We start from the raw sequence: 26,263 nt of genomic DNA, 5'->3' as shown, positions 1-26,263 counted from the left end.
GATTCCTCACCTGAATGAGCACAAGGGCTGCATGCATGTCTCGTCCCTAACGCCATGTAAACGGTGGGACAGACACAAGCAAAAGCTTATGTAGGTCAACATGGAAAAAGCCAGCAACAGCTGGCAACCATGACCGTGAAATTGAAATACACCGCCACCACGTGCAAACGCCGCTGATGCAGAGGTACACGTAGTAGGCAGGGACATGACGCCAATATATAGGTGGCTCCTCCCATTGGGGGAGGAGTCAGCAAGGGAGAAGGATCTCCCTATAATATATTGCAGCTCCCGGAGTAGATGCGAACCTGCCACCAGAGGGAGTGCATAAACCAATGAGATTGTGTTAGAAGTCTAATTGCAAAGATGGAAATATATAGAAAAGTTATTGATGGGGTTATGAATAAAAATATGTATGATTACTTAGATCCATACTATGGTTTGTATGGGTCAGACTACAGCAGTGCGAGACCATAGGCGGGCCGTGGGTGTCTTCCACCCGGGGAATACTAGAAAAAGGGGAATGGTCTAGCACTTGCAATTGTAAACACCTCCATCCCTAAATTGTGCAAAAACAACAGAGAGGTGGCCCTAAATGGGACTTTATATGAGGTTGAATACAATAGTCATGGAAGATAAAAAATATAAAAATTATAAATTTTATTATCAAATGAGGATATATGATAAATGTAGGCATGAATATATATACATAACCACAGGTGTCATTACAAGCATATAAAACACGTAAAACATAATGGAAAAATAGCAGCATTACAGCAATATCAACATAGTGACAACATATCAACATGGATATTGTATAACAAAGGGTAATTGGTGTATAAAACTCTACGCGTTTCGTGGGTCCCTACGCCCACTCATCAGGAGTATGTAGATGATTCTGTTAAAAAATGAACAGATGAAATGTAAATGTCTGCTATGCATTACGTAAGACAAAAAATATATAAGGATTCAACAAATGTGTAACCCGAATAGGGAAACCACACTTACATCTAACTGAATCAAAACTGGTCTGCATCTGTCAATGAACGATGGAGAAATGGATTTTGCGATAAGTCAAAAATCCCATTTCTCCTTTCATCCTTCCAGGACGGCCTCACAGGAAACACAACTAATTTGCAGCTGTTAAAAGGGTCCCACCCATCCTTGAGCTTCAGTTCAGTTGTGTTTCCAACCTCACATCGGAACGTTTGTTTTTTTTTTTTTTTTTTTTTTTTACTGACCTGAAGGCAAAGGACTGTCTGAGAGGTACCCCTGGAAGGCAGCTTCGGTCAGCCTAATGGCAGGTTTCTCCCTAGCTGCATCCTGGAAACAGGAGCTTTCAGGTCGCCAACATGCCAGGTAGTGCGGTTTACCTTACAGTGAAGGTCCCTGAAGTCCCGTTGTCTCTGCAGGAAGTCTCCTCCATTAGCTCAGTTGGGCGGTAAGGATTTTGAATTTCCCGCCAGTGAGCGCGCCTCAAGCCTCGCTATGGAGACCGGAAGTTCCGACGGAAAAGGCGGAGCGGGTGATACCCGGAAGAGGCACAGCGTGGAGGAGACGCCGCGTCCATGTGAGCTCAGCGCAAGTGGCATGGCTGGTTCTCCGGCTACGAGAGGGCTGAAATTGCCCCAAAAAGAGACACGGATGTCCGCACTCCCTACAGAGGAAAAAGCGGCAGCGCAGGTGGCGACAGGAACGGGTAAGTGACTACACCGGTGGCGGGCCGACTGCGGTCTATTGCAAAGACAGGCATGCCTTGCCATTTTCCTGACCTAATGTTAGCCGCAGTGGTAGACAAGAGATGCTATTGTGTCTCTTTTTCTTGTCGTCTTGTGTTTTACACAGGTCTGCCACCGGCACAGGAAGCCCCTGCCAGACCCCCTTCCACAGTCAGCACTAGCATGTCTAGAAAATGTGGGAACGGTGGGGTCAGATTGTCTGTCTTACTTAAAGCCCTTATGCCATACTTGTATTAAGTTAGCAGGGCAGGAAGCATCAATCCTAATGAAAGATTTTCTTAAGTCCATGCAAGAGGAAATGTTAGCTACTATTCAGTCATTCAGGACTACAGCAGCTATCCCTCAAACCCCAGCAGAGGAAGTATCCAAGGATAGCTTATCCTCCCAGGACAGTGGGTGGTCAAAAGGACCCTCATCTCTCTGGTCAGAGTCTCAAACCATTCCCTCAACACAAGTTAGGGAACAGGAGGATCCAGGGGAAGGCACTAGTTACATGGGAGGTCCTTCCAGTTCGGATAAGGACTCAGAAAGTAACAGTGAAGAGGAAAAAGAGAAGTTTAAAAGTAACAAAAATCTTTTTTCGCTGGAATATATGGAGGGTCTCCTTAAAGTGGTACATGACACTGAAGGAATCCCTACCCCAGTAAAAGTCTTCCAGTAAAGACAAAGTGTACAAAGGCTTGGAAAGAGCCCAGTACAGAACCATTCCCATTCACCAGTCATTAAAAGACATAATACACCAAGAATGGAAATGCCCTACACATGCCTTATCCAGGCCAAATAGCTGGAAAAGAAGGTATCCTTTTGAGCCACAGGAATTGGAGGCTTTTACAAAAAATCCAAAACTGGACGCTCCTCTGACACAGCTATCAAAAGGAACAGATTTATCCATTGAAAATGCCGGTCATATTACAGATCCTATGGATCGCAGGATTGAATCCTTGTTAAAAAAGGCTTGGGATTCTAACGCCTACAATTTAACTACAGCCTTAGCTGATACCTGTATGGCCAGGAATGCAGACTTTTGGCTCAAGGAACTGTCAAAACATGTCCGCACTATGGCGGGATCACAAGACCCGATTCCCTAGCTATGATGGGAAAAGCAGTATCCTACTTAGCAGACTCGGCTGTGGAGTCAATAGTAGCATCTGCAAAAACAGCAGCATTAGTAAATTCTGCTAGAAGGGCGCTTTGGGTCAAATCATGGGAAGGTGATATAGCCTCCAAAGTAAGACTCTGCGCATTACCCTTTTGAAGGTTCATTACTGTTCGGTTCAGGACTGGATGATACCTTGTCCAGATCTGCAGAGAAGGGGAAGAAATTTCCCAGTAAAAAGGACAAAACAGGAAGATATTCCTTTCGGAACTTCCTGGACAAAAACCAAAGAAGGCCTTTCAAGGGACAGGCCAGGATAGGTGGTCCTGAAAAGGGAAAAAAGGAACCAACTTATTGTTCCTTAAACCTGGACCCAAGTCCAAAGAAACCAACTGATGCCAGCTTCAGGGTAGGGGGCAGACTGACCCATTTTTTCTCCCAATGGGAAAACATCTCTGCCAGCCCCTACATTCTCCAGATAATTCGGGAAGGGTACCGACTGGAGTTTGCCTCACAGCCGGTGCCAGATATCAGTGACCTATCCCTCAAAAATAGAACAAAAGAGGAAGGCACTGTTAGACGGTATTCAGGAACTAGCGGAGCAGAGGGTGATTTCACCTGTACCCAAGGGTCAGGCATTCCAAGGCTTTTACTCCCACATATTTGTGGTGCCAAAGCCCTCAGGAAAATTCCGACTAGTCATAAACCTCAAGAAACTAAACAAATTTCTGATATATAAGAAGTTCTCCATGGAGAACATTTATGCGGTCAGAAAAAATCTGTACCAGAATGTCTTTGACAACATTGGATTTAAGAGATGCTTACCTACATGTTCCAATTTATCCGGAACATCAAGCATTTCTCAGATTCGCCATTGTGACGGAAGAAGGCACTGCACATTGGCAGTTCAGAGCTCTTCCTTTTGGCTTGGCAACAAGTCCAAGGATCTTTACAAAAATCTTGGCCGAGGTACTAGGCCATCTTCACCTACAAGGCCTAAGTTTGATCCCGTATCTGGACGATATGTTGATCTTTGCAAGATCAGAAGAACAGGCTATGGCAGACACCCAAAAGGTGAGGTCAGTTCTTCAAGCAGTAGGATGGCTATTAAATTTGGAGAAATCCTCAATACAGCCAGCACAGGTCCAAGTGTATCTAGGATACAAAATGGATACCAGACTCAAAAAACTTTTCCTCCCAAGGGAAAAGGTGGAAAAAGTGATCTCAGCGGTAAGAGGCATCTGTTCTCATCCTTGGTGTTCCAGGAGACGGATCATGCAAGTCCTAGGGCTAATGACAGCGTGTATTCCAGCTGTAGAGTGGGCCCAACTACATTCAAGAGACCTCCAATTTTTTCACCTGGCCTCTTGGAACAGGAGACAGGACTCCATAGACGAAAAAATTACATTGTCCCCACAAGTAATTTTGTCACTGAAATGGTGGACAGTCCCCCAAAACCTAGAGAAGGGGCGACTGTGGGGTCAAGAGCTGCCCATAAAGATTACCACGGACGCAAGTTCCGAGGGATGGGGAGCTCACCTAAAAGAAGCCCGGACCCAGGGTACCTGGGATTCGAAGCTGAGTCAGGCCTCCTCCAATTACAGGGAACTGAAGGCTGTGGAAAAGGCCTTAAAAGCCTTCGAGAAGGACATTCTAGGGAAAGAAGTCCAGGTCCATTCAGACAATGCTACAGCAGAAGCTTACCTGAATCAAGGGGGGGCCAGATCAAGCTCTCTGCTAAAATTAGCTCAGGAGACATTGAGCTGGGCAGAAAATAGAGTAATTTCCCTTTCAGCCATGTACATAAAAGGGAAGGACAACTGGGAAGCGGACTTCTTCAGTCGTCATCACATCAAACAGGCAGAATGGGAACTGAACCCTATAATTTTTCAACGCCTAGTCCAAAAATTTGGTCAGCCAGAAGTGGACATATTTGCCACTCGGCAGAACCGAAAAGTAGAACAGTTCTTTTCTCTGACAAAACAGAGGGGTATGCTGGGCTTGGATGCTCTAGCACAACCTTGGCCCTTCAGGCTAGCCTATGCCTTTCCCCCACAGAATCTAATTGCGAGAGTTCTGCAGTAACTCAGCGGATGGCCGCAACTACGCCTCATCCTAGTCACACCTGGGTGGCCAAAGAGAACGTGGTTTGCAACCCTGGTATCCCTATCAGTGACAGCATCATGAAAACTGCCAGAAGTTCCAGACCTGTTACTACAAGGACCTCTGATTCACCCCAGACCGCAGTTTTTTCAGTTAACAGCCTGGGTAGTGAACGCCAAATATTAAAAGAAAAAGGATGCTCAGACAAAGTCATTGAGACCCTCCTTTCAAGTAGAAAGCCAGTAACTAGGAAAATGTATTCCAAAATCTGGAAAACATTCTGTACTTGGCAGAGTCAGAAGAAGGATTCCTCTGCCTCAATCCCAAGGATCCTGGATTTTTTACAGGATGTGGTAGATAAGGGGGTGGCAGTGAACACCCTTAAAGTACAGGTAGCAGCACTTTCTGTTTTTTTAGACAAAAGTCTGGCCAAAGAACCTTTAATTTTTTTAAGAGGTTTCTGTTAGCCCGGAGCAGAGTATCTCCAATTAACAGAACTAATGTTCCAGTTTGGAACCTAACGCTAGTACTAGAGACATTATCTAGTGAAGCATTTGAACCTTTGAACAAAATTAGTTTAAACATTTTGTCAATCAAGTTAACTTTTCTGTTGGCAATCACCACAGCCAGGAGAGTGGGAGATTTACAAAGCTTATCCATAAAGGAACCTTTTATGCAAATTCTCCAAGACAGGGTGATTCTTAAACCAGACCCACTGTACCTACCCAAGGTAGTGTCGTCTTTTCATAGGAATCAAGAGATGGTTCTCCCATCTTTCTGTAAAAAACCTAAATGTGCAAAAGAACATAAATTCCATTGCTTAGATGTAAGAAGGTGTCTTCTAGCATATTTAGAAAGAACCAAGGGCTTTAGAAGATCTAGCCACCTATTGGTTCTACATTCTGGACCAAGGAGGGGATTACAAGCATCAAAACCCTCAATCTCTAGGTGGATTAAACAAGCCATTAGTATGTCATATAAGGTGTCAGGTACCCCCACACCAACAAATCTAAAGGCACATTCCACAAGGGGCATGGCAACTTCCTGGGCCGAAAAAGCCGGAGCATCCTGGGAGCAGATCCGCCATGCAGCCACCTGGTCCAGCCAAGATACCTTCCTAAAGCACTATCGTGTGGAAGTACTGTCGCAACAAGACCTTGCCTTTGGCATGTTTCACCACCCAATCCACTCCTAGTAGCTGCGGGACCCTCAGGGTCTCAGTCTGCGCTGGCGGCCATGACTGCAGCCCTGCAGTCACTAGAAGCCAAATTTAAATATGGCCCTGCAAAGACGACCTGGCAAGATTTTGCACCAGGATCTGGAGGGGAGTCAACACCCTTCTGAGGTGGCGGACCTGACGGATCAGTTATCCAAGGGTTATAGAATATTTGTGATGCATTCCTGGATACGGCCCTCTTGGCCGGGAGGGTTTCTGTGACGGCGATGATCCTTCGCCGCATGATCTGGCTGAAGTACTGGTTGGCTGACCAGGCTTCTGAAAAGGTGCTGACTGATCTTCCTTTTGTAGATGACTGCATGTTCGGTGCCTCCTATAGAAGAGATCATTAACGGTCTAACAGGAGGTAAAAGTACTTTACTTTCGCAGGTTACTAAGGGCAAGCAACCTCGCAGTAAGCGGGGTCCCTTCTTTTCAGCTCACAAGCGACCCTTTCGTCTGTCTGGTTTGCAGGAAAAGGGTTCGAGATCCACCTGTTCCCCAGCCTTAAGGGGTGCCCTCACCTGCATCTGCCCCTGGCAAGGTTCTGTCCTTTCAACTTACACCTGCTGTCTCCCTAGTGGCTTCAGGGCCTCTACCAAGCAGTGCAGGACCTGTTAGCACAAAGAGTTAATTGTGCCTGTTCCAGAGTTGGAACGTTTCCAAGGTTTTTATTCAAATCTGTTTACAGTTCCCAGGAGGGAAGGCAAGGTTCGTCCGAACTTGGATCTCAAGGCTCTGAACCACTTTGTGCAGGTTCAGAAATTTCGGATGGAGTCCTTCTGCACAGTAGTAGCTTTCCTTCATTAAGGAGATCTGCTGGTTTCTTCCGATCTCAAGGATGCTCACCTTCATATTCCATTTGATGTCGAGCATCAGCGTTTTCTTTTGCTGTGGGCGAGGAGCACTTTCAATTCGTGGTGTTAACCTTTGGTTTCGCCTCAGCTCCGTGGGTGTTCACAAGGTTTTTGGCCCCAGTGTTGGCCTTGTTACAGCAGAAGGGGATTGCGGTACTAGGTTACCTGGACTATCTGCTTCTTCGTGCAGATTCTTCCTCAGCTCTAGAAGCCGACTTGGACGTTACGGTGTGTACCCTGCAGGAGTTCGGGTAGACACTGAATTTTCAGAAATCAGCACTGTCTCCATCCACGAAGCTGGACTACTTGGGTCTGAATCTGGATTCAGCGTCAGCACGGGTTGTTTCTTCCTCAGACAAAACTTCTGAAGCTACAGGATGCTTTCGGCTCCTGTTGTCCAACCATCGATTACTCAGGACTCGCATGCAAGTGCTGGGGCTGATGGTCTCCACCTCCGAGGTGGTTCCATCAAGGGGGCATGAACAGTGCCCTGGCGGGCCGGGAAGTGGCTGGCATCTTGTGGGCAGAACGATATGTTCCGGCGTGCTTTGCTGTGTACCTTACGTGGGTAGGGAATTGGTAAGTGAACTATCTTAGTCGACAAACGTTGGATCCGAGAGAATGGACTCTTAACCCGGAGGTATTTCATTAACTGTGTCTTCGATGGGGGACTGCCTATGTAGACCTGCTGGCTTCCTGTCTCAACAGGAAGGTCCAATGTTCATGTCGCTCTGGTGTCTCCTTGGGGTCAGTATCTTCTCATTTCCTCCAATACAACTTCTGACGAGACTGCTACGCAGAATCGAGGTATAAGGAATTTCAGTCATCCTGGTGGCACCAGACTGGCTTCGCTGGTCTTGGTACGTAGGCCTGGTAAGGCTGGTAGCAGATGTCCCTTGGAAGCTTCCTCTCAGGGAAGATCTTCTGTCTCGGGGACCAATCTTCCATCCTGCTTTATGGTCGCTGGCTTTACCGGCTTGGCTATTGACAGCCAGGTGCTGAAAGACAGGGGCTGTCAGTTGGTGATTCCTACACTGTTGGAGGCTAGGAAATCTACATCCAGGAAGGTTTATTAAAGAGTTTGGAAGGCATAAATTACTTGGTGTGAGTCACAGGGGGTTTCTCCCCACTCCTTTTTCTGTCTCGCCTGTTGGCGTTTCTACAATTGGGTGTAGATCAACGTTTGGCTCTGGGCACCATCAAGGGCCAGATTTCTGCCTTAGCTATTTTTTTCTAAAGGCCTTTAGCAGCAAAGTCCTTGGTTCACACTTTTGTGCAGGGAATTTGTCATCTGACTCCTCCTGTGCGATCCCTGGTACCTCAGTGAGATCTCAATTTAGTTTTGTCGATGCTTCAAAAGCCTCCTTTTGAAAATATTCCAGAAATTCCTTTGCTCACTGTATCGGAGAAGGTAGCTTTCTTGGTGGCTATTACTTCCACATGTCCTGTATTGGAGTTGGCTGCGTTGTCCTGTCGGTCACCTTACTTGGTGATTCATAGGTACAAAATGGTGATGCGACCCTGTCCGGTGTTCCTTCCTAAGGTTGTCTTGGAGATTCATTTGAATGAAGACATTGTGCTACCATCCCTATGTCCTAAGCCGAAACATCTTAAGGAAATATCAAAGTATATATCTGGACACAAATTTGTCAAGCAGGATATCTCTGCGCTTGTTGGAGGAGTCAGTTCATAAACTGCTAAACTACAAACTGCTGCTACTTCACCAAATAATGATATATATTGGAAAACATAAAAAGAATAGTAGCGCAAAAAGTCACTGGATGTGACTTTAGAAATGTAAAACAATAAAATCATACATAAAAAGGGTGTTAATAAAAACACTCACATAAGGTTATAAAAGTCCTTTAAAGTCCATAGACCGTCCAGGAATGAGTGATGTTACTACTGGATCACCTTTTTTGACCACCACCAAGTGTCACACCAAGGGGTCAGCAGAAATGGCAACTCACCAGATAAAGTGGCTCAGGTGTTCTCACACAAGAGCAAAATGAGCAGATATCCAAGATACAGATGATGGGTGTAGACAAACGACCTGGATATGTCACCGCTGCACACACTTAATCAGACCTCCTTTCCACAAAATTCCACTCAGCATAGTGATCACATGCAAGGCAAAATAACCCCAATAGTGAAGTATTGTAAAACTCAGCTTTATTGAAAGATAGATTGCACTTACATTTGTAGGAAAAATCAGGCTTCTAAGTAGTAACAAAGCGGCCAGGAAAGGATCCACACTCGTGTAATAGCCCGGGTTGACTCCACGCCAGCCCCGATACTTCCGGGTGGGTTCTCTTCCGTGCCACGTGATGTCGGATGCGTCGTCTGGTCACGCCCCGACGCGTTTCGTCATTTCCGACTTCAACTGGGGGCGTGACCAGACGTCGCCATCCACCATCTAAATACCTCCGCTGGAACGCACCGCAACCAATCGGCACAGCGGTGGGACGGCCGGAAGATAACCAGCGCTCACAATGGCGGAAGTAAACAAACACATCCCACTTCCGTGTATCCTCTGCATATGGACAATCATCATGGCACCGCTGAGAAATTAAACAGCGCCAGAAATGTCCAACCTAATATACAGAGGACACAAAGATGCTCATATATAAATCAAGCTTGATAGTGACAATAAGCACAATTGAAGCATTAATTTAAGGGTCTCCCCTGTGCCGATCTTAGGTCTGCAGAGCATTGCCAGCCGCATAACACACATAACACAATATCAGCAATTGAGCACATAGCAAATAACATAAGAACATGCATAAAAACGAATCAGTATATGTTTACATGGAATGACCCATATCATATAAACCCCACATATACAAAGATAACACCCATATATAAAAAATATATATATAAAATATATTACTACAAAGTCGCACCCATATAGAATTGTAGTAGAGCTAAATGAAAAATCACTAACACCAAACATTGGTAAAAATGATGATAATCCACAACCCAATAATAAACTGGGGCTCACACACATAGAGGGTGACCCCAAAAAATAGTAAAAAGTATAAAAGAAAAGGATCTAGGCGAAAAGTCTCACAAATCACTAATATAGCAATTCAGATCCAATTCTATGTTTAACCCCATCGGGCGAGGGCCTGGGTGAGGAAAATCCATTTGGTCTCACGCTTGGACAATTCCCTCACCCAATTCGCACCCCGCCACGACGGGGTAACACGCTCAATCCCCCAAAAGTGAAGACTCCTTGGGTCCCTCTGATGAAACTTTCGGAAATGTGCGGACACATTGTGTTCTCGCAAACCTTTCAAGATGTTGGTGATGTGTTGTTCCGATTGGAATTTAGGTGTTCCGTAAAGCCAATCAGGCCTTCCTCTGATCCCTGCCAGATGAAGACAATATCATCTATGAAGCGCCTATACAGTAATAGCTCCTGCCGATCTTGAGCCAAAAAACAGGTGTTGCTATGGGCGCCAAGTTCGCTCCGAGCTTGGCAAACTTGTTCATGTCGGAGTGGGAGGACAAGTTTGTCTTCAATCAAGATCGGCAGGAGCTATTACTGTATAGGCGCTTCATAGATGATATTGTCTTCATCTGGCAGGGATCAGAGGAAGGCCTGATTGGCTTTACGGAACACCTAAATTCCAATCGGAACATTATCAAGTTAGATTTCCATTATAGTCTGAACGAAATTAACTTTTTAGATGTTATAATCAAGAGAGAGGGTGAGAGACTCACTACTAAAGTTTTTTCAAGACCACGGACAGGAACAGTTATTTGGCGATCCAGAGCGGACACCATCCGAACTGGCTCAGGAATATTCCGAGAGGCCAATTTGTCCGTGTCAGGCGTAACTGTACCTCTGTCACTGACTATATGGAGCAAGCAGAGGTCCTGAAGGACAGGTTCATTGCTAAGGGATATGATGAATCTTGTCTGGATAGGGAGATTATCAAAATCAAGAATTCTCCCAGACCTCTAAGGCCTTCAGTGAAACCTGTAAATGTTAATGATGATCCCAAACAATGGAGCTTTCTGTCAGATTTCTCCAATGACTATAAAAAGCTAGAGGAGATCTTTAGACAGCATTGGCCCATCTTACAAATGGATAGAACTTTAGGTCCAGTTCTTCCTGCTAAACCTTCATTTATTTATCGACGATCCCCGAATTTTGGTAATCAGATCGTCAAAAAGGTATTAGACCCCCCGAATGTCTTTTTTCCCAGACATGAAGGGTTTCTTCACCTGTGGCAGATGTAGGGCCTGCTCTTTTACACCGACCAACTTCAGGAGAAGAGAATCCTTCACAGTTCCGGCAATTGACAAAACGTTCAAGATAAAAAGTTGGATCACATGTGATACTACACATGTGGTCTATGGATTGATGTGCCCCTGCAAGCTGGTGTACATAGGCTGCACTAAGCGGGCCTTAAAGGTGAGAATAGGTGAGCACATCACCAACATCTTGAAAGGTTTGCGAGAACACAATGTGTCCGCACATTTCCGAAAGTTTCATCAGAGGGACCCAAGGAGTCTTCACTTTTGGGGGATTGAGCGTGTTACCCCGTCGTGGCGGGGTGCGAATTGGGTGAGTGAATTGTCCAAGCGTGAGACCAAATGGATTTTCCTCACCCAGGCCCTCGCCCCGATGGGGTTAAACATAGAATTGGATCTGAATTGCTATATTAGTGATTTGTGAGACTTTTCGCCTAGATCCTTTTCTTTTATTCTTTTTACTATTTTTTGGGGTCACCCTCTGTGTGTGAGCCCCAGTTTATTATTGGGTTGTTGATTATCATCATTATTACCAATGTTTGGTGTTAGTGATTTTTCATTTAGCTCTACTACAATTCTATATGGGTGTGACTTTGTAGTAATATATTTTATATATATATTTTTTATATATGGGTGTTATCTTTTGTATATGTGGGGTTTATATGATATGGGTCATTCCATGTAAACATATACTGATTTGTTTTTATGCATGTTCTTATGTTATTTGCTATGTGCTCAATTGCTGATATTGTGTTATGTGTGTTATGCGGCTGGCAATGCTCTGCAGACCGAAGATCGGCACAGGGGAGACCCTTAAATTTAATGCTTCAATTGTGCTTATTGTCACTATCAAGCTTGATTTACAGTGGGTACGGAAAGTATTCAGACCCCCTTAATTTTTTCACTCTTTGTTATATTGCAGCCATTTGCTAAAATCATTTAAGTTCATTCTTCTTTCTTTATGAATGTACACATAGCACCCCATACTGACAGAAAAACACAGAATTGTTGACATTGTTGCAGATTTATTAAAAAAGAAAAACTGAAATATCACATGGTCCTAAGTATTCAGACCCTTTGCTCAGTATTTAGTAGAAGCCCCCTTTTGATCTAATACAGCCAGGAGTCTTTTTGGGAAAGATGCAACAAGTCTTTCACACCTGGATTTGGGGATCCTCTGCCATTCCTCCTTGCAGATCCTCTCCAGTTCTGTCAGGTTGGATTGTAAACGTTGGTGGACAGCCATTTTTAGGTCTCTCCAGAGATGCTCAATTGGGTTTAAGTCAGGGCTCTGGCTGGACCATTCAAGAACAGTCACGGAGTTGTTGTGAAGCCACTCCTTCGTTATTTTAGCTGTGTGCTTAGGGTCATTGTCTTGTTGGAAGGTAAACCTTCGGCCCAGTCTGAGGTCCAGAGCACTCTGGAGAAGGTTTTTGTCCAGGATATCCCTGTACTTGGCCGCATTCATCTTTCCCTCTATTGCAACCAGTCGTCCTGTCCCTGCAGCTGAAAAACACCCCCACAGCATGATGCTGCCACCACCATGCTTCACTGTTGGGACTGTATTGGACAGGTGATGAGCAGTGCCTGGTTTTCTCCACACATACCGCTTAGAATTAAGGCCAAAAAGTTCTATTTTGGTCTCATCAGACCAGAGAATCTTATTTCTCACCATCTTGGAGTCCTTCAGGTGTTTTTTAGCAAACTCCATGTGGGCTTTCATGTGTCTTACACTTACCGCTTCCGTCGGGCCACTCTGCCATAAAGCCCGGACTGGTGGAGGGCTGCAGTGATGGTTGACTTTCTACAACTTTCTCTCATCTCCTGACTGCATCTCTGGAGCTCAGCCACAGTGATCTTTGGGTTCTTCTTTACCTCTCTCACCAAGGCTCTTCTCCCCCGATAGCTCAGTTTGGCTGGACGGCCAGCTCTAGGAAGGGTTCTGGTCGTCCCAAACGTCTTCCATTTGAGGATTATGGAGGCCACTGTGCTCTTAGGAACCTTAAGTGCAGCAGAAATCTTTTTGTAACCTTGGCCAGATCTGTGCCTTGCCACAATTCTGTCTCTGAGCTCTTCAGGCAGTTCCTTTGACCTCATGATTCTCATTTGCTCTGACATGCATTGTGATCTGGAAGGTCTTATATAGACAGGTGTGTGGCTTTCCTAATCAAGTCCAATCAGTATAATCAAACACAGCTGGACTCAAATGAAGGTGTAGAACCATCTCAAGGATGATCAGAAGAAATGGAAAGCACCTGAGTTAAATATATGAGTGTCACAGCAAAGGGTCTGAATACTTAGGACCATGTGATATTTCAGTTTTTCTTTTTTAATAAATCTGCAACAATGTCAACAATTCTGTGTTTTTCCGTCAATATGGGGAGCTGTGTGTACATTCATGAGGAAGAAGAATGAACTTAAATGATTTTAGCAAATGGCTGCAATATAACAAAGAGTGAAAAATTTAAGGGGGTCTGAATACTTTCCGTACCCACTGTATATATGAGCATCTTTGTGTCCTCTGTATATTAGGTTGGACATTTCTGGCGCTGTTTAATTTCTCAGCGGTGCCATGATGATTGTCCATATGCAGAGGATACACGGAAGTGGGATGTGTTTGTTTACTTCCGCCGTTGTGAGCGCTGGTTATCTTCCGGCTGTCCCACCGCTGTGCCGATTGGTTGCGGTGCGTTCCAGCGGAGGTATTTAGATGGTGGATGGCGACGTCTGGTCACGCCCCCAGTTGAAGTCGGAAATTACGAAACGCGTTGGGGCGTGACCAGACGACGCATCCGACATCACGTGGCATGGAAGAGAACCCACCCGGAAGTATCGGGGCTGGCGTGGAGTCAACCCGGGCTATTACACGAGTGTGGATCCTTTCCTGGCCGCTTTGTTACTACTTAGAGGCCTGATTTTTCCTACAAATGTAAGTGCAATCTATCTTTCAATAAAGCTGAGTTTTACAATACTTCACTATTGGGATTATTTTGCCTTGCATGTGATCACTATGCTGAGTGGAATTTTGTGGAAAGGAGGTCTGATTAAGTGTGCGCAGCGGTGACATATCCAGGTCGTTTGTCTACACCCATCATCTGTATCTTGGATATCTGCTCATTTTGCTCTTGTGTGAGAACACCTGAGCCACTTTATCTGGTGAGTTGCCATTTCTGCTGACCCCTTGGTGTGACACTTGGTGGTGGTCAAAAAAGGTGATCCAGTAGTAACATCATTCATTCCTGGACGGTCTATGGACTTTAAAGGACTTTTATACCCTTATATGAGTGTTTTTATTAACACCCTTTTTATGTATGATTTTATTGTTTTACATTTCTAAAGTCCCATCCAGTGACTTTTTGCGCTACTATTCTTTTTATTTATCTTAAGGAAATAGCCTTACATTTATTAGATGTGTTAAGCGCGATTCTGGTGTACCTGGCGGTGACTGGACCGATTTAGAAAATCAGATTCTTTGTTCCTATGAATGGACCTCGCAAGGGGCAGGCCTCATCTGCTCCAACCATTTTCAAGTGGATCAGGCAGATTGTGGTATAGGCCTACTCCATTAAGGGTCAGGTTTCTCCTTTCCCGGTTAAAGTGCATTCTACAAGGGCGCTTGGGGCCTCCTGAGCCTTCCGTCATCGGGTGTCAGTGGTTCAGGTGTGCAAGGCGGCTATGTGATCATCTGTACACACATTCACAAAATTTTATAAGGTAGATGTACGGTATTTTCTGGCGTATAAGACTACTTTTGAACCTCAAAAATCCCCCAAAAATGGGAGGTCGTCTTATACGCCCAGTCTTATACGCCAGAAAATACGGTACTTGCATTTTCGGATGCAGTGTTTGGCCGCAACGTTTTGCAGGCTGCGGTTGCAGAGGCTTCTGTTTTTTTCCCACCCCTCATATTGACACTCTTTGGGACATCCCAATGGTCTGAAGAATAGATGTGTCTGTCAGTGAACGAAAAAACTGGATTTTTGTCTCTAAAATCCTTTTCTCTGAGGTACACTGACAGACGCAGCACCCGCCCCTCTATTGGGGTTATTTGTTCTGACACTGCTTGTTACAAACTGGTGTCCGTGGGTGCGCTAATTCTTCTGGTGCCCCAACTGTGTACAAGGGGAAGGGGCTTCCTTTTTTTTTTTTCTTTGCTGAGCAGCGTGGTTCCGTTTTTTTTTAACCCTTTATGGTCATGGAGCACGTTTTACCACCCGATCCACTCCTGGAAGCCGCGGGACCCTCTGGGTCTGTCTGCCCTGGCGGCCATGACGGCAGCCCTGCAGTCACTAATACCCAAATTGGATATGGCCCTGCAAAGAAGACCTGGCAAGAAGCGCCCCCCTGACTTCACCTGTATCCTCTGCATCCTCCAGATCCTGAGATGGATTTGGCTAGCACGGACGAGTGTCAGCCCACTGGGCTTGCGTCCACGCACGCTGAGTTCTCTAATAGGATCAGTCCTCCTCTGCAACCACGTATGAAAAAGCGCTGGTGGAGGCCCTGTTTGTAATCAGTGCAGGAAACTTTAAAGTTTAAGGACTCAGCTGCTGCTGAGTCGGTGATGCCGGTGCAATTTGGCACCCACAAATCTTCTGAGTTGAACAAGGTGTTTTTCTTTCCAGCCTATTTTGACAAGATTGTCACTAGTCAGTGGGGTTCTCCGAAATGCGTGGTTGGTATATAGAAGCGTTTTGCTAGAAGAGATCTCTTTGAGGAGTCACTTCTGAAGAAACAAACGGTACCACTGTCGGTGGACTCAGGTTCCCTGCCTAAATAAGGCCACACTTTGCCAGGGGAGGATTCCCTGTCTTTTAAGGACCCCGAGAGGGAAAAAGAGCTGAGGCTTTGGTCCGGCTGGTTCCATTTTGAGAACGGGGTTTGCCATCATCTTGGTATCCCAGACCTTAACGGAATGGGCTATGATTTTGCGCCAGGATCTGGAGTGGAGTAAACACCCTTCTGAGGTGGCAGACCTGAGGGATCAGTATATTTGTGATGCATCCCTGGACAATTTGATTCTGTTGAGTCGGGGTTCGAGGGAATCTCTCCTGTGGTGCCTCTTTGTCTGGGGAAATCTTATCTTCCCCTGTATTGGACTGTAATCCCTATGGATGGCAGTTTGTCCAGATGGGGAGGTGTCTTGGGAGTGTTCGGCCCAAGGTGTCTGGATTCAGCAAGAGTCCAGGTTGCCCATCAACATCCTGGAAGTTTGGGCTAGACTGCTATGCAGAATCAAGTTAGATGAAATTCATCATTCTGGTCACACCGGACTGGCCTGGTAAGGCTGGTAGCTGACATCCCTTGGAAACTTCCTCCCAGGGACCAGTCTTTCATCCTGCTTTACGGTTGCTGGTTTGAACGGCGTGGCTATTGAAAGCCAAGTGCTGAAAGACAGAGGGCTGTCGGAGTCAGTGATTTCTTATGCTGTTGAAGGCTAGGAAATCTACTTCCAGGAAGGTTTTTCGTGGGGGGTTTCTCCCCGCTCCTTTTCTGTGTCTCGCTTGTTGGAGTTTCTAAAATTGGGTCTAGATTAACGTTTGGCTCTGGGCACCATTAAGTCCTTGATTCACACTTTTGTGCAGGGAGATCACCATCTGGCTCATCCGGTGTGACCCCTGGTACCTTTTGGTTTGGTCCGTGCTTCAAAAGCCCCCCTTTGAAAATATTTGAGAAATTCCTCTGTTTACTTTGTCGGAGTTGGCTGCGTTGTCCTGTCGGTCACCTTACTTGGTGATTCATGGGGACAAAGTGGTGTTGCGACCCTGTCAGGCGTTCCTTCCTAAGGTTGTCTCGGAGTTTCTTTTGAATGAAGACATTTTGCTACTGTCCCTATGTCCTAAGGAAATTGCTTTGCATTCTTTAGATGTGGTAAAGGTGATTCGGGTGTATCTGGCGGTGACTGAACTGATTAATCCGATTCCTTGTTTTTGTTACGGATGGACCTTCTAAGGGGCGTTCCACCACTGCCCAGAAATGACGTCAATGGTTATTTATCCACAGAGTTTAGGCTGCAACCCGATGTCTATACATTTCGCCTATAGATGCATCATCGGGAAATACCTTTCCTGAGGTCTGGGATTACCAGGGATTTCCTGATGATGCCTTTTCAGGCAAAATGCATAGAGATCAGGTTGCTGCCTAAACTCCATGGATAACTATTGATGTTATTTCTGGGCAGTGGTGGAACGCACGCGAGCCAGGGAACGGTAGCTAGCAGTGAGGAGGAGCGAGTCCTTATCCTATCAGGTCTTGACTGCCTAGGGGCATTTGCGGGCTTATCGAGCTGGTGCTGGGCAGGCCACTTTTAAGCACAACTACTGCAGAGTTGTTTTAAACTTTTTAATACTTGTTTTATTAAACGGTGTTGCACGATCACCTGGTTATTTTTTTTTTTTTATGCCAACTGCCATCTATTGTCTGAGGGGAGGATGCTTCTTAAGGAGGATTGCCTTTTAACTATGGAAGAGTTCTAAAATATTATACAAATTTGCATTTACAAAAAGGCAAGAATGGGACCTGGGGGCTCTGGTGAGTGCACCTATTAATAAATGCACTTGGTGGAACTCTGAATATTTTTGAAGAAAAGCATGTATATTGCACAGCATGGTTTATGGTTACAGAGATGGTCACCATTCCCAGTGAACTGTCAAAATTTACAGTGAAATTTTAATTTGAACTTTTTTGCTGTTTTTTTTTTTCTTCTTTTTTTTTTTTTTGTCTGGTACCACTTAATTCTGACACACATTATATATGTTAGTGATCCCATCACGGAGGTCACAATCGTTAGATTTTTATGTTTGATATCACCTGTTTTTCTGAATAATGTGTTTATTTTTTACATAAAGTACATTATATTAGGCTGTCGTTTAGTCTATATAAGCCTTTCATTAATCATGATGAGAAAACCTTAGTTGAGAGAGCAAGCAATAAGATTGTTTTTTGTATATACAGTCAGGTCCGTAAATATTGATACATTGACACAATTCTAATCTTTTTGGCTCTATACACCACCACAAGGTATTTGAAATGAAACAAAGAAATCATGTGAACGGTGTAGGAATTACAACAGTTTGTATATGTGCCTCCTACTTTTTAAGGGACCAAAAGTAATGGGACAGATTAAAATCATAAATCAAACTTTCACTTTTTAATACTTGGTTGCAAATCTTTTGCAGTCAATTGCAGCCTGAAGTCTGGAACGAATAGACATCACCAGACGCTGGGTTTCATCCCTGGTGATGCTCTGCCAGGCCTCTACTGCGACTGTCTTTCGTTCCTGCTTGTTCTTGGGGCATTTTCCCTTCAGTTTTGTCTTCAGCAAGTGACATGCATGCTCAATCGGATTCAGGTCAAGTGATTGACTTGGCCATTCTATAACATTCCACTTCTTTCCCTTAAACTTTGCTTTCTTTCGCAGTATACTTCGGGTCATTGTCCATCTGCACTGTGAAGCGCCCTCCAATGGGTTCTGAAGCATTTGGCTGAATATGAGCAGATAATATTGCCCAAAACACTTCAGAATTCATCCTGCTGCTTTTTTCAGCAGTCACATCAATAAAATACAAGAGAACCAGTTCCATTGGCAGCTATACATGCCCTCGCCATGACACTACCACCACCACCACCATGCTTCACTGATGAGGTGGTATGCTTTGGATCATGAGCAGTTCCATTCCTTCTCCATACTCTTCTCTTCCCATCACTCTGGTACAAGTCGATCTTGGTCTCATCTGTCCATAAGATGTTGTTCCAAAACTGTGAAGGCTTTTTTAGATGATGATTGGCAAACTCTAATCTGGCCTTCCTGTTTTTGAGGCTCACCAATGGTTTACATCTTGTGGTGAACCCTCTGTATTCACTCTGGTGAAGTCTTCTCTTGATTGTTGACTTTGACACACTTACACCTACCTCCTGGAGAGTGTTCTTGATCTGTCCAACTGTTGTGAAGGGTGTTTTCTTCACCAGGGAAAGAATTCTTCGGTCATCCACCACAGTTTTCCGTAGCCTTCCGGGTCTTTTGGTGTTGCTGAGCTCACCGGTGCGTTCTTCCTTTTTAAGGATGTTCCAAACAGTTGATTTGGCCACACCTAATGTTTTTGCTATCTCTCTGATGGGTTTATTTTTGTCTTTTCAGCCTAATGGTGGCTTGCTTCACTGATAGTGATAGCTCTTTGGATCTCATATTGAGAGTTGACAGCAACAGATTCCTAATGCAAATAGCACACTTGGAATGAACTCTGGACCTTTTATCTGCTCCTTGTAAATGGGATAATGAGGGAATAACACACACCTGGTCATGGAACAGCTGAGCAGCCAATTGGCCTATTACTTTTGGTCCCTTAACCACTTTAGGACTGCTCACTGTGCTGCTACTGTGGCACAGTGGCAGCCCTGTGTCCAGCGACATAGACCTACTTCGCTGGACTCCTAGCTGTCCCGGAGGCTCGCTTCCGCTGTGTTTAGACACAGCGGGAGTCGGGCCGGAGGAGGAGAGTCAGTGATAACTGCCTCTCTTTCCTGATCGTCGGAAAGAGTGAGAAAATCCGCCCGCTTGTGTAAACAAAGCGGGCGGATTTCTCTGTGACACAGGAGGAGATCACCGGATTCAGCATAGCTGAACCTGCGATCTCTGTCACTGTCACAGAACCCCCTCCCCCCACACACGTCAGTAAGCATCAGTGTTGTAAGTAACTGCGTTTAAGTAAACGGCGTTACTTAACGCAGTTACTTTTCAGGGTAACGAGTAATCTATCAGATTCCTCGTCCTTTCCCTGTAACGCCGTTGCCGCTACTTTCGGCTGCGTTACTGCAATTACATCTACCGCCACTAGGTGGCAGTAGATGTAATTGTATTTCCCCTCTCCTCTATGACCGCTGTCCGCGGCACTGGAGTGGAGAGAGAAGAGGAGGAAACTCACGATCGTCTCGTCGGGGACAGTCAGTCACAGGCTCACAGCAGGACAGCAACAGGAAGCGCGCAATTAGAGGGCAGGCTCACGCTCGAGACAGCCGCAGCGGGTGACGTGCGGGAGGTGGAGTCTCATCCGTCTGGTGACGCTGATGTGCCTGTTTAAAGCCTCGCAATTGTAAGTGCATTTCCATCTATTAAAGCTTTCAACTATTTACAGTCTGCCATTAGAGGTCCTGCTTCTCTCTTTTTTTACATATATCCCACGGAGCTTCTGTCAATGACTTGGGCCTTTTGATATATGTTCTCTGCCTGGTCCTTAGCCTCTAAGTGCTACTTGCCTATACACCTGGAGCCCGCTGATTGATGTGTAAAACAGGGGTCTAATTATGAGGTGAGGGCATATGTGTGCTGTCTGGTGCAGGGTGATCACTGGTTTAAAGTTGCTGTCTCCTACATCCTTTTCAACACCTAGTGGATCCAAGGACTTTTCTGCAGTTTCTTTGGGACTTTTGCCCTTCATGTACACTTAATATATTGTGTTTACAGGATTTGCGCTGCACCATTTTGTTTGTAATTTCTGTCTGGGAATTTGCTGTGTATACCGGGTCGGTGTCCAGCTGGCATTTCCGTCCTCATCTAAGCTTTATTTACCTGTCTGCGCTGATTGTTTTTGTCCCAAAAAAAAAAAAAAAAAAGTCAGACACAGTCAGGACCCCCACCAGCCACCCACCCACCACCAGGCAGTGTGCCACCGACACCACCACCAGCAGCCAGCAGATACCAAAAAAAAAAAATTAAGTCAGGTCAGGAGGACTCAGACCCCCACAACCAGTGTGCCACGTCACCACTATTGTGCCACGTCACCACTATTGTGCCACGTCACCACTATTGTGCCACGTCACCACTATTGTGCCACGTCACCACTATTGTGCCACGTCACCACTATTGTGCCACGTCACCACTATTGTGCCACGTCATCACTATTGTGCCACGCCACCACCAGTGTGCCACGTCACCACCAGTGTGCCACACCGCCACCACCACCAGTGTGCCACACCACCACCAGCCAGCCACTCCAGGCAGCAGGTACCAAAAAACAAAAAAAAACAAAAATACAGTTACTCACACAGTCAGGAGGACTCAGACCCCCACAGTGTGCCACACCGCCACCACTATTAAAGATCTTATAGAACATAATTGCATTATAAAATAGTAAAAAAAAAAAAAAAGTCGCAGTTACTTTGCTGAGTAACTAATTACTTTTTCAATGTGGTAACTGAGTCAGTAACTCAATTACTTTTTGGGAGAAGTAATTTGTAACTGTAACTAATTACTTTTTTAAAGTAAGATGACCAACACTGGTAAGCATGAGGCATACATTTAACCCCTTGATCACCAACAGCGTTAACCCCTTCCCTGCCAGTGTCATCATTACAGTAACAGTGCATAGTTTTAGCACTGATTACTTTAGTAATGTCACTGGTCCCCCCCAAAAGTGTCAAATGTCAGGGGTCCGATCTGTCCGCTGCAATGTCGCAGTCCCGCAAAAAAGTCGCAGATCATCACCATTACTAGTAAAAAATAAAAATGACAAATCTTTCCCGTAGTTGGTAAACGCGATCACTTTTGCGCAAACCAATCAAAATACATTTTATTGTTTTTTGGTATAAAAAAAAAAAAAAAATATGTAGCAGAAAACAAATTGGCCTAAAATGGTAAAAAAATGTGATTAATTTTTTTTTGGGAATGTTATTGGAATGTAAAATATATATATATATTTTTTTAAATCGCATAGGTGATCAAATGCCACCAAAAAAAAAGCTCTATTTGTGGGAAAAAAAGAACGTAAATTTAATTTGGGTACAGCGTCGCACGGTCCGTGCAATTGTCGTTAAAGTAACGCAGTGCCAAATCGCAAAATATGGCCTGGTTAGGAAGGGGGTAAAATCTTCCGGTCTTGTTGAGAATTTTTTTGTCAGACATGTAGCCAAATACATTTTGGCCTAAAGATATGACGAAACTTGAATATTTTGGATATTTTTTAACAGTCAAATTGGAAAATGTAAATTTTTCCTCAATTTTTGCTATTTTTGTATGAATATCGCAAAAAATAAAAAGCGCATAGGTGATCAAATTCCCCCTGTTTGTGGGGAAGAAAAGAACGTATATTGTGTGTGGGTGCAGCATTGCATGATTGCGCAATTGTCAGTCGCGCAGTGCCAAGTTGAAAAAAGTGGCCTGGTCATTGAGCAGCCAAATCTTCCAGGGGGATAAAGTGGTTAAAGTGGGAGGCATATATACAAACTGTTGTAATTCCTACACCTTTCACCTGATTTGGATGTAAATACCCTCAAATTAAAACTGAAAGTCTGCAGGTAAAGCACATCTTGTTTGTTTCATTTCAAATCCATTGTGGTGGTTTATAGAGCCAAAAAGATTAGTAATGTGTCGATGTCCCAATATTTATGGATCTGACTGTAAAAGCGCCTTTCCATGTAAAAGAAGTTTGTTTGAAATTGTTGAAAATGTATTAAAAATAAAAAAAAATGTACATAAGTATTCAGTCTTTGCTCAATACCTCGTTGAAGTAATTTTTCACCAGTTACAGCCTCAAGTCTTTGAGTATGATGCTACAAGCTTGGCACACCTATTTTTGGGCAGGTTATCCCATTCTTTGCAGGACCTCTCAAGCTCCATCAGGTTGGATGGGAAGAGTTGGTGCACAGCCATTTTCAGATGTCTCCAGAGATGTTTAATCGGATTCAAGTCTGGGGTCTGGCTGGGCCACTCAGACATTCAGAGTTGTTCCATAGCCACTCCTTTGTTATCTTGGCTTTGTGCTTAGGATCGTTGTCCTGTTGGAAGATGAACCTTCGCCCCAGTCTGAGGCCCAGAGTGCTCTGGAGCAGGTTTTCATCAAGGATGTCACTGTACATTGCTGCGTTCTATTTTCTCCTGATTCTGACTAGTCTCCCAGTTCCTGCCTCTGATAAACGTCCCCACAGCACCATGCTTCACTTTAGGGATGTATTGGCCAGATGAGTGGTGCCTGGTTTCCTCCAGACAGGACACTTGCCATTCAGGCATTTCATCCGACCAGATAATTTTCTTTCTCGTAGTCTGAAAGTCCTTGAGGTGCCTTTTGGCAAACTCCAAACGGGCGGTCATGTGGCTTCCGTCTGGCCACTCTACCATACAGGCCTGTTTGGTGGAGGGCTGCAGAGTTGGTAGTTTTTCTAGAAATTTCTCCTCTCTCCACAGTGAAACGCTACAGCACTGTCAGAGTGACCATCGGTTTCTTGGTCACCTCCCTGACTAAGGCCCTTCTCCCCTGATTGCTCTGTTTGGTTTGGCGGCGTGCTCAAGGAAGAGTCATGGTGGTTCTGAACGTCTCCCCTTTACAGATGATGGAGGCCACTGTGCATACTGGGACCCTCCAATACTGCAGAACTTTTTCTGTACCCTGCCCCAGATCTGGGCCTTGATACAATCCTGTCTCGCAGAACTAAAGACAGTTCCTTTTTACTTCATGCCTTGGTTTCTGCTCTGACGTGCACATTTAACCGTTGGACCTTTTACATAGACAGCCTTTCCAAATCATGTCCAATCAACTGAATTTATTACAGGTGGACTCCCAAGTTGTAAAAATATCTCAAGGGTGAACAGTGGAAACAGGGTGCATCAGAGCTCACTTTTCAGTGCCATGGTTCAAAGGCTGTTAATACTTGTCTACATTTGATATTTTTAATTTTGATTAATACATTTGCAGTGATTTCAAATAAACTTCTTACATGTTGTCATATTGGGTTATTGTTTGTAGAATTTTGATGAAAATTATTGTATTAAATCCCTTTTGGCATAAGGCTGTAACATAAAGTGTGGAAAAAGTGAAGCACTGTGATTACTTCCCAGATGCACTGTACCACTGACAGGTTTGCTTACAATTGTTTAAGTTTTTTTTCCATGTAAAATCTTTATCCCAAAAGGAGAAAACAGCTGTAATTGATTAAAAAGTATTAGCTGGAGTGTATCTTTCATTTGTTAGTGTATTTAAATATGCTAGTACATCTAACACGCCCCTACCCCCAGACTGACAATGCTGCTCTTGAAATGTGCCCCCAGTGTTCATTCAGCTGTAGTGTTCTCTGTAATACAATAGGTGTGTTACTTGCCAGATCACCAGGGGGGAGAAAAAAATCCACATCGAATGATTGCTAAGCTGCAGTATGTTACATTTTTTAGTTTGTAGTTTAATACCGATTAAAGGTAAGCCTGTATTATCATTTTTTATGTATTCTTTTAACAAATGAAAATGAAAAAAATTTATGTTTGTTTGTTTGTTTTTTTTATTTTATTTTTTATTTAAGGTTTACAGCATGCCCTCTTCATTGAAAGATGCTGAGAAAGAAGTGTGTGGTTCCCCAGATGAAGATATAAGTTCACCTGTAGCAAGTTTGCTGGAAAATGAAAAGTTGATATCTATTGCTAGCTTAGATGCTAGCTCTTCAGGTAATAAACCTATGTTGAGAATATATATTAAAAAAACAGCTGGGTGCATAAATGTTAGCCAGATGGTACCAAAGACAAGTAACTTTACATGTGGAGCTTTTATCCAGGTTTTTTTTTTTTTTTTAGTAAGTGTAATTGGGGTTTGTGCACTGAAAGCAGGGAATAAAATATGATTTAACACAGATGTCTCTCTATCGGTGGCTCTGGACCCTGGCAGATGTTCATTACACGTCCATAAAGTGTTGGCTTCTGCTGCTTCCATGCAAATTGGAGTCATCATTATGCTGCCCCCCCATCCATGTGTTGCCCTTTCTTTCTTGCCCTCTACCCTGTTTTTAGTTTAACCCAGCACATCCCTGATTTCCCCCTCTCCCCCTTCTGGCCCCTGGTCGTATGGGAGGATATGCTGATGTAGCACTACATTCCCCCCAAGGTGCCCGCTGGTTGTAATGGGTCTCCTGCTCTCTTCCTTAGCCCTAGGCAAAACCTCACTCTTGCTGACATTACTAGAATACAGTGCCTCAAAGTATTCAAACCTTTTTAAATTTTCCACGTCTTGTCCTATTACAACCAAAAAGGTAAATTTATTTTATTGGGATAGACCAACACAAAGTGGCACATAATTGTGTCAAGTGGATGGAAAAGTGTGGCGTGCATTTTTGTTCAGCCTCCTTTTACTCTGATACTTCTAACTTAAATCTATTTACGAATTATGTGACTTCTGAAGGCAATTGCTTCCACTAGAGTCCACCTGTGTGTAATTTAATCTCAGTATAAATACAGCTGTTCTGTGAAGCCCCAAGAGGCTTGTTAGAGAACCTTAGTGAACAAACCAGGCCGGTCAGGGAAGAAGTTTAAAACATGGTGGGTTCTAAAAAATATCCCAAGCTTTGAACAGCTCACGGAGCACTGTTAAATCCATCATCCAAAAATTGAAATGAGTATGTCACAACTGCAAACCTACTAAGACATGGCTGTCCACTTAAACTGATGGTCTGGGTTAGTAGAGCATTAATCAGAGAAGCAGCCAGGAGGCCCATGGTAACTATGGAGGAGCTGCACAGATCCACAGCTCAGGTGGGAGGATCGTTTCACAGGACAACAATTGGTTGTTCACTACACAAATCTTGCTTTTGTGGAAGAGTGGCCATAAAGCCATTGTTGAAAGAGCCAAAAGAAATCCCGTTGCAGTTTGCGAGAAGCAGTGTGGGGGACACAGCAAACATATGGAAGAAAGTACTCTGGTCAGATGAGACAAATTTACCTTTGTGGAAAAAATGCTGTGTGTGTTGGAAAACTTAACACTGCACGTCACCCTGAACACACCATCCCCACTGTAAAATGTGGTGGCAGCATCATGTTGTGGAGATGCTTTTTTTTTAGCCGGGACGGGGAAGCTGGTTAGAGTTGATTGGGAAGATTGAGCCAAATACAGGGCAGTCTTAGAGGAAAACCTGTAAGACATGAGACTAGGGTGGAGGCTTACCTTCTACCAGGAGGCGATTTTGATCTCTATCAGCCTATCTGGAGTATGGTTTTTGCCGTCGTCCCTGATAAATTTTGTGTGTG

General features: G+C 44.5%; 1 protein-coding gene across 1 annotated transcript in view; it reads left to right on the top strand.

Moving 5' to 3' along the window:
* Positions 1–26,263, top strand: part of CEP192 (centrosomal protein 192) — a 506,433-nt gene that overhangs the window by 56,477 nt on the left and 423,693 nt on the right. The window contains exon 6 of the mRNA XM_082258491.1: positions 24,553–24,694. Coding sequence (XP_082114617.1) covers positions 24,553–24,694 — 142 coding nt within the window. The remainder of the gene's footprint in view (positions 1–24,552; positions 24,695–26,263) is intronic.

The sequence above is a fragment of the Pelophylax lessonae genome (genome assembly GCF_965119305.1).
Source record: "Pelophylax lessonae genome assembly, chromosome: 5".
Lineage (NCBI taxonomy): Eukaryota > Metazoa > Chordata > Amphibia > Anura > Ranidae > Pelophylax > Pelophylax lessonae.
Note: the sequence above shows the minus strand (reverse complement) of the source record. Positions and strands in the feature narration are given on the sequence as shown.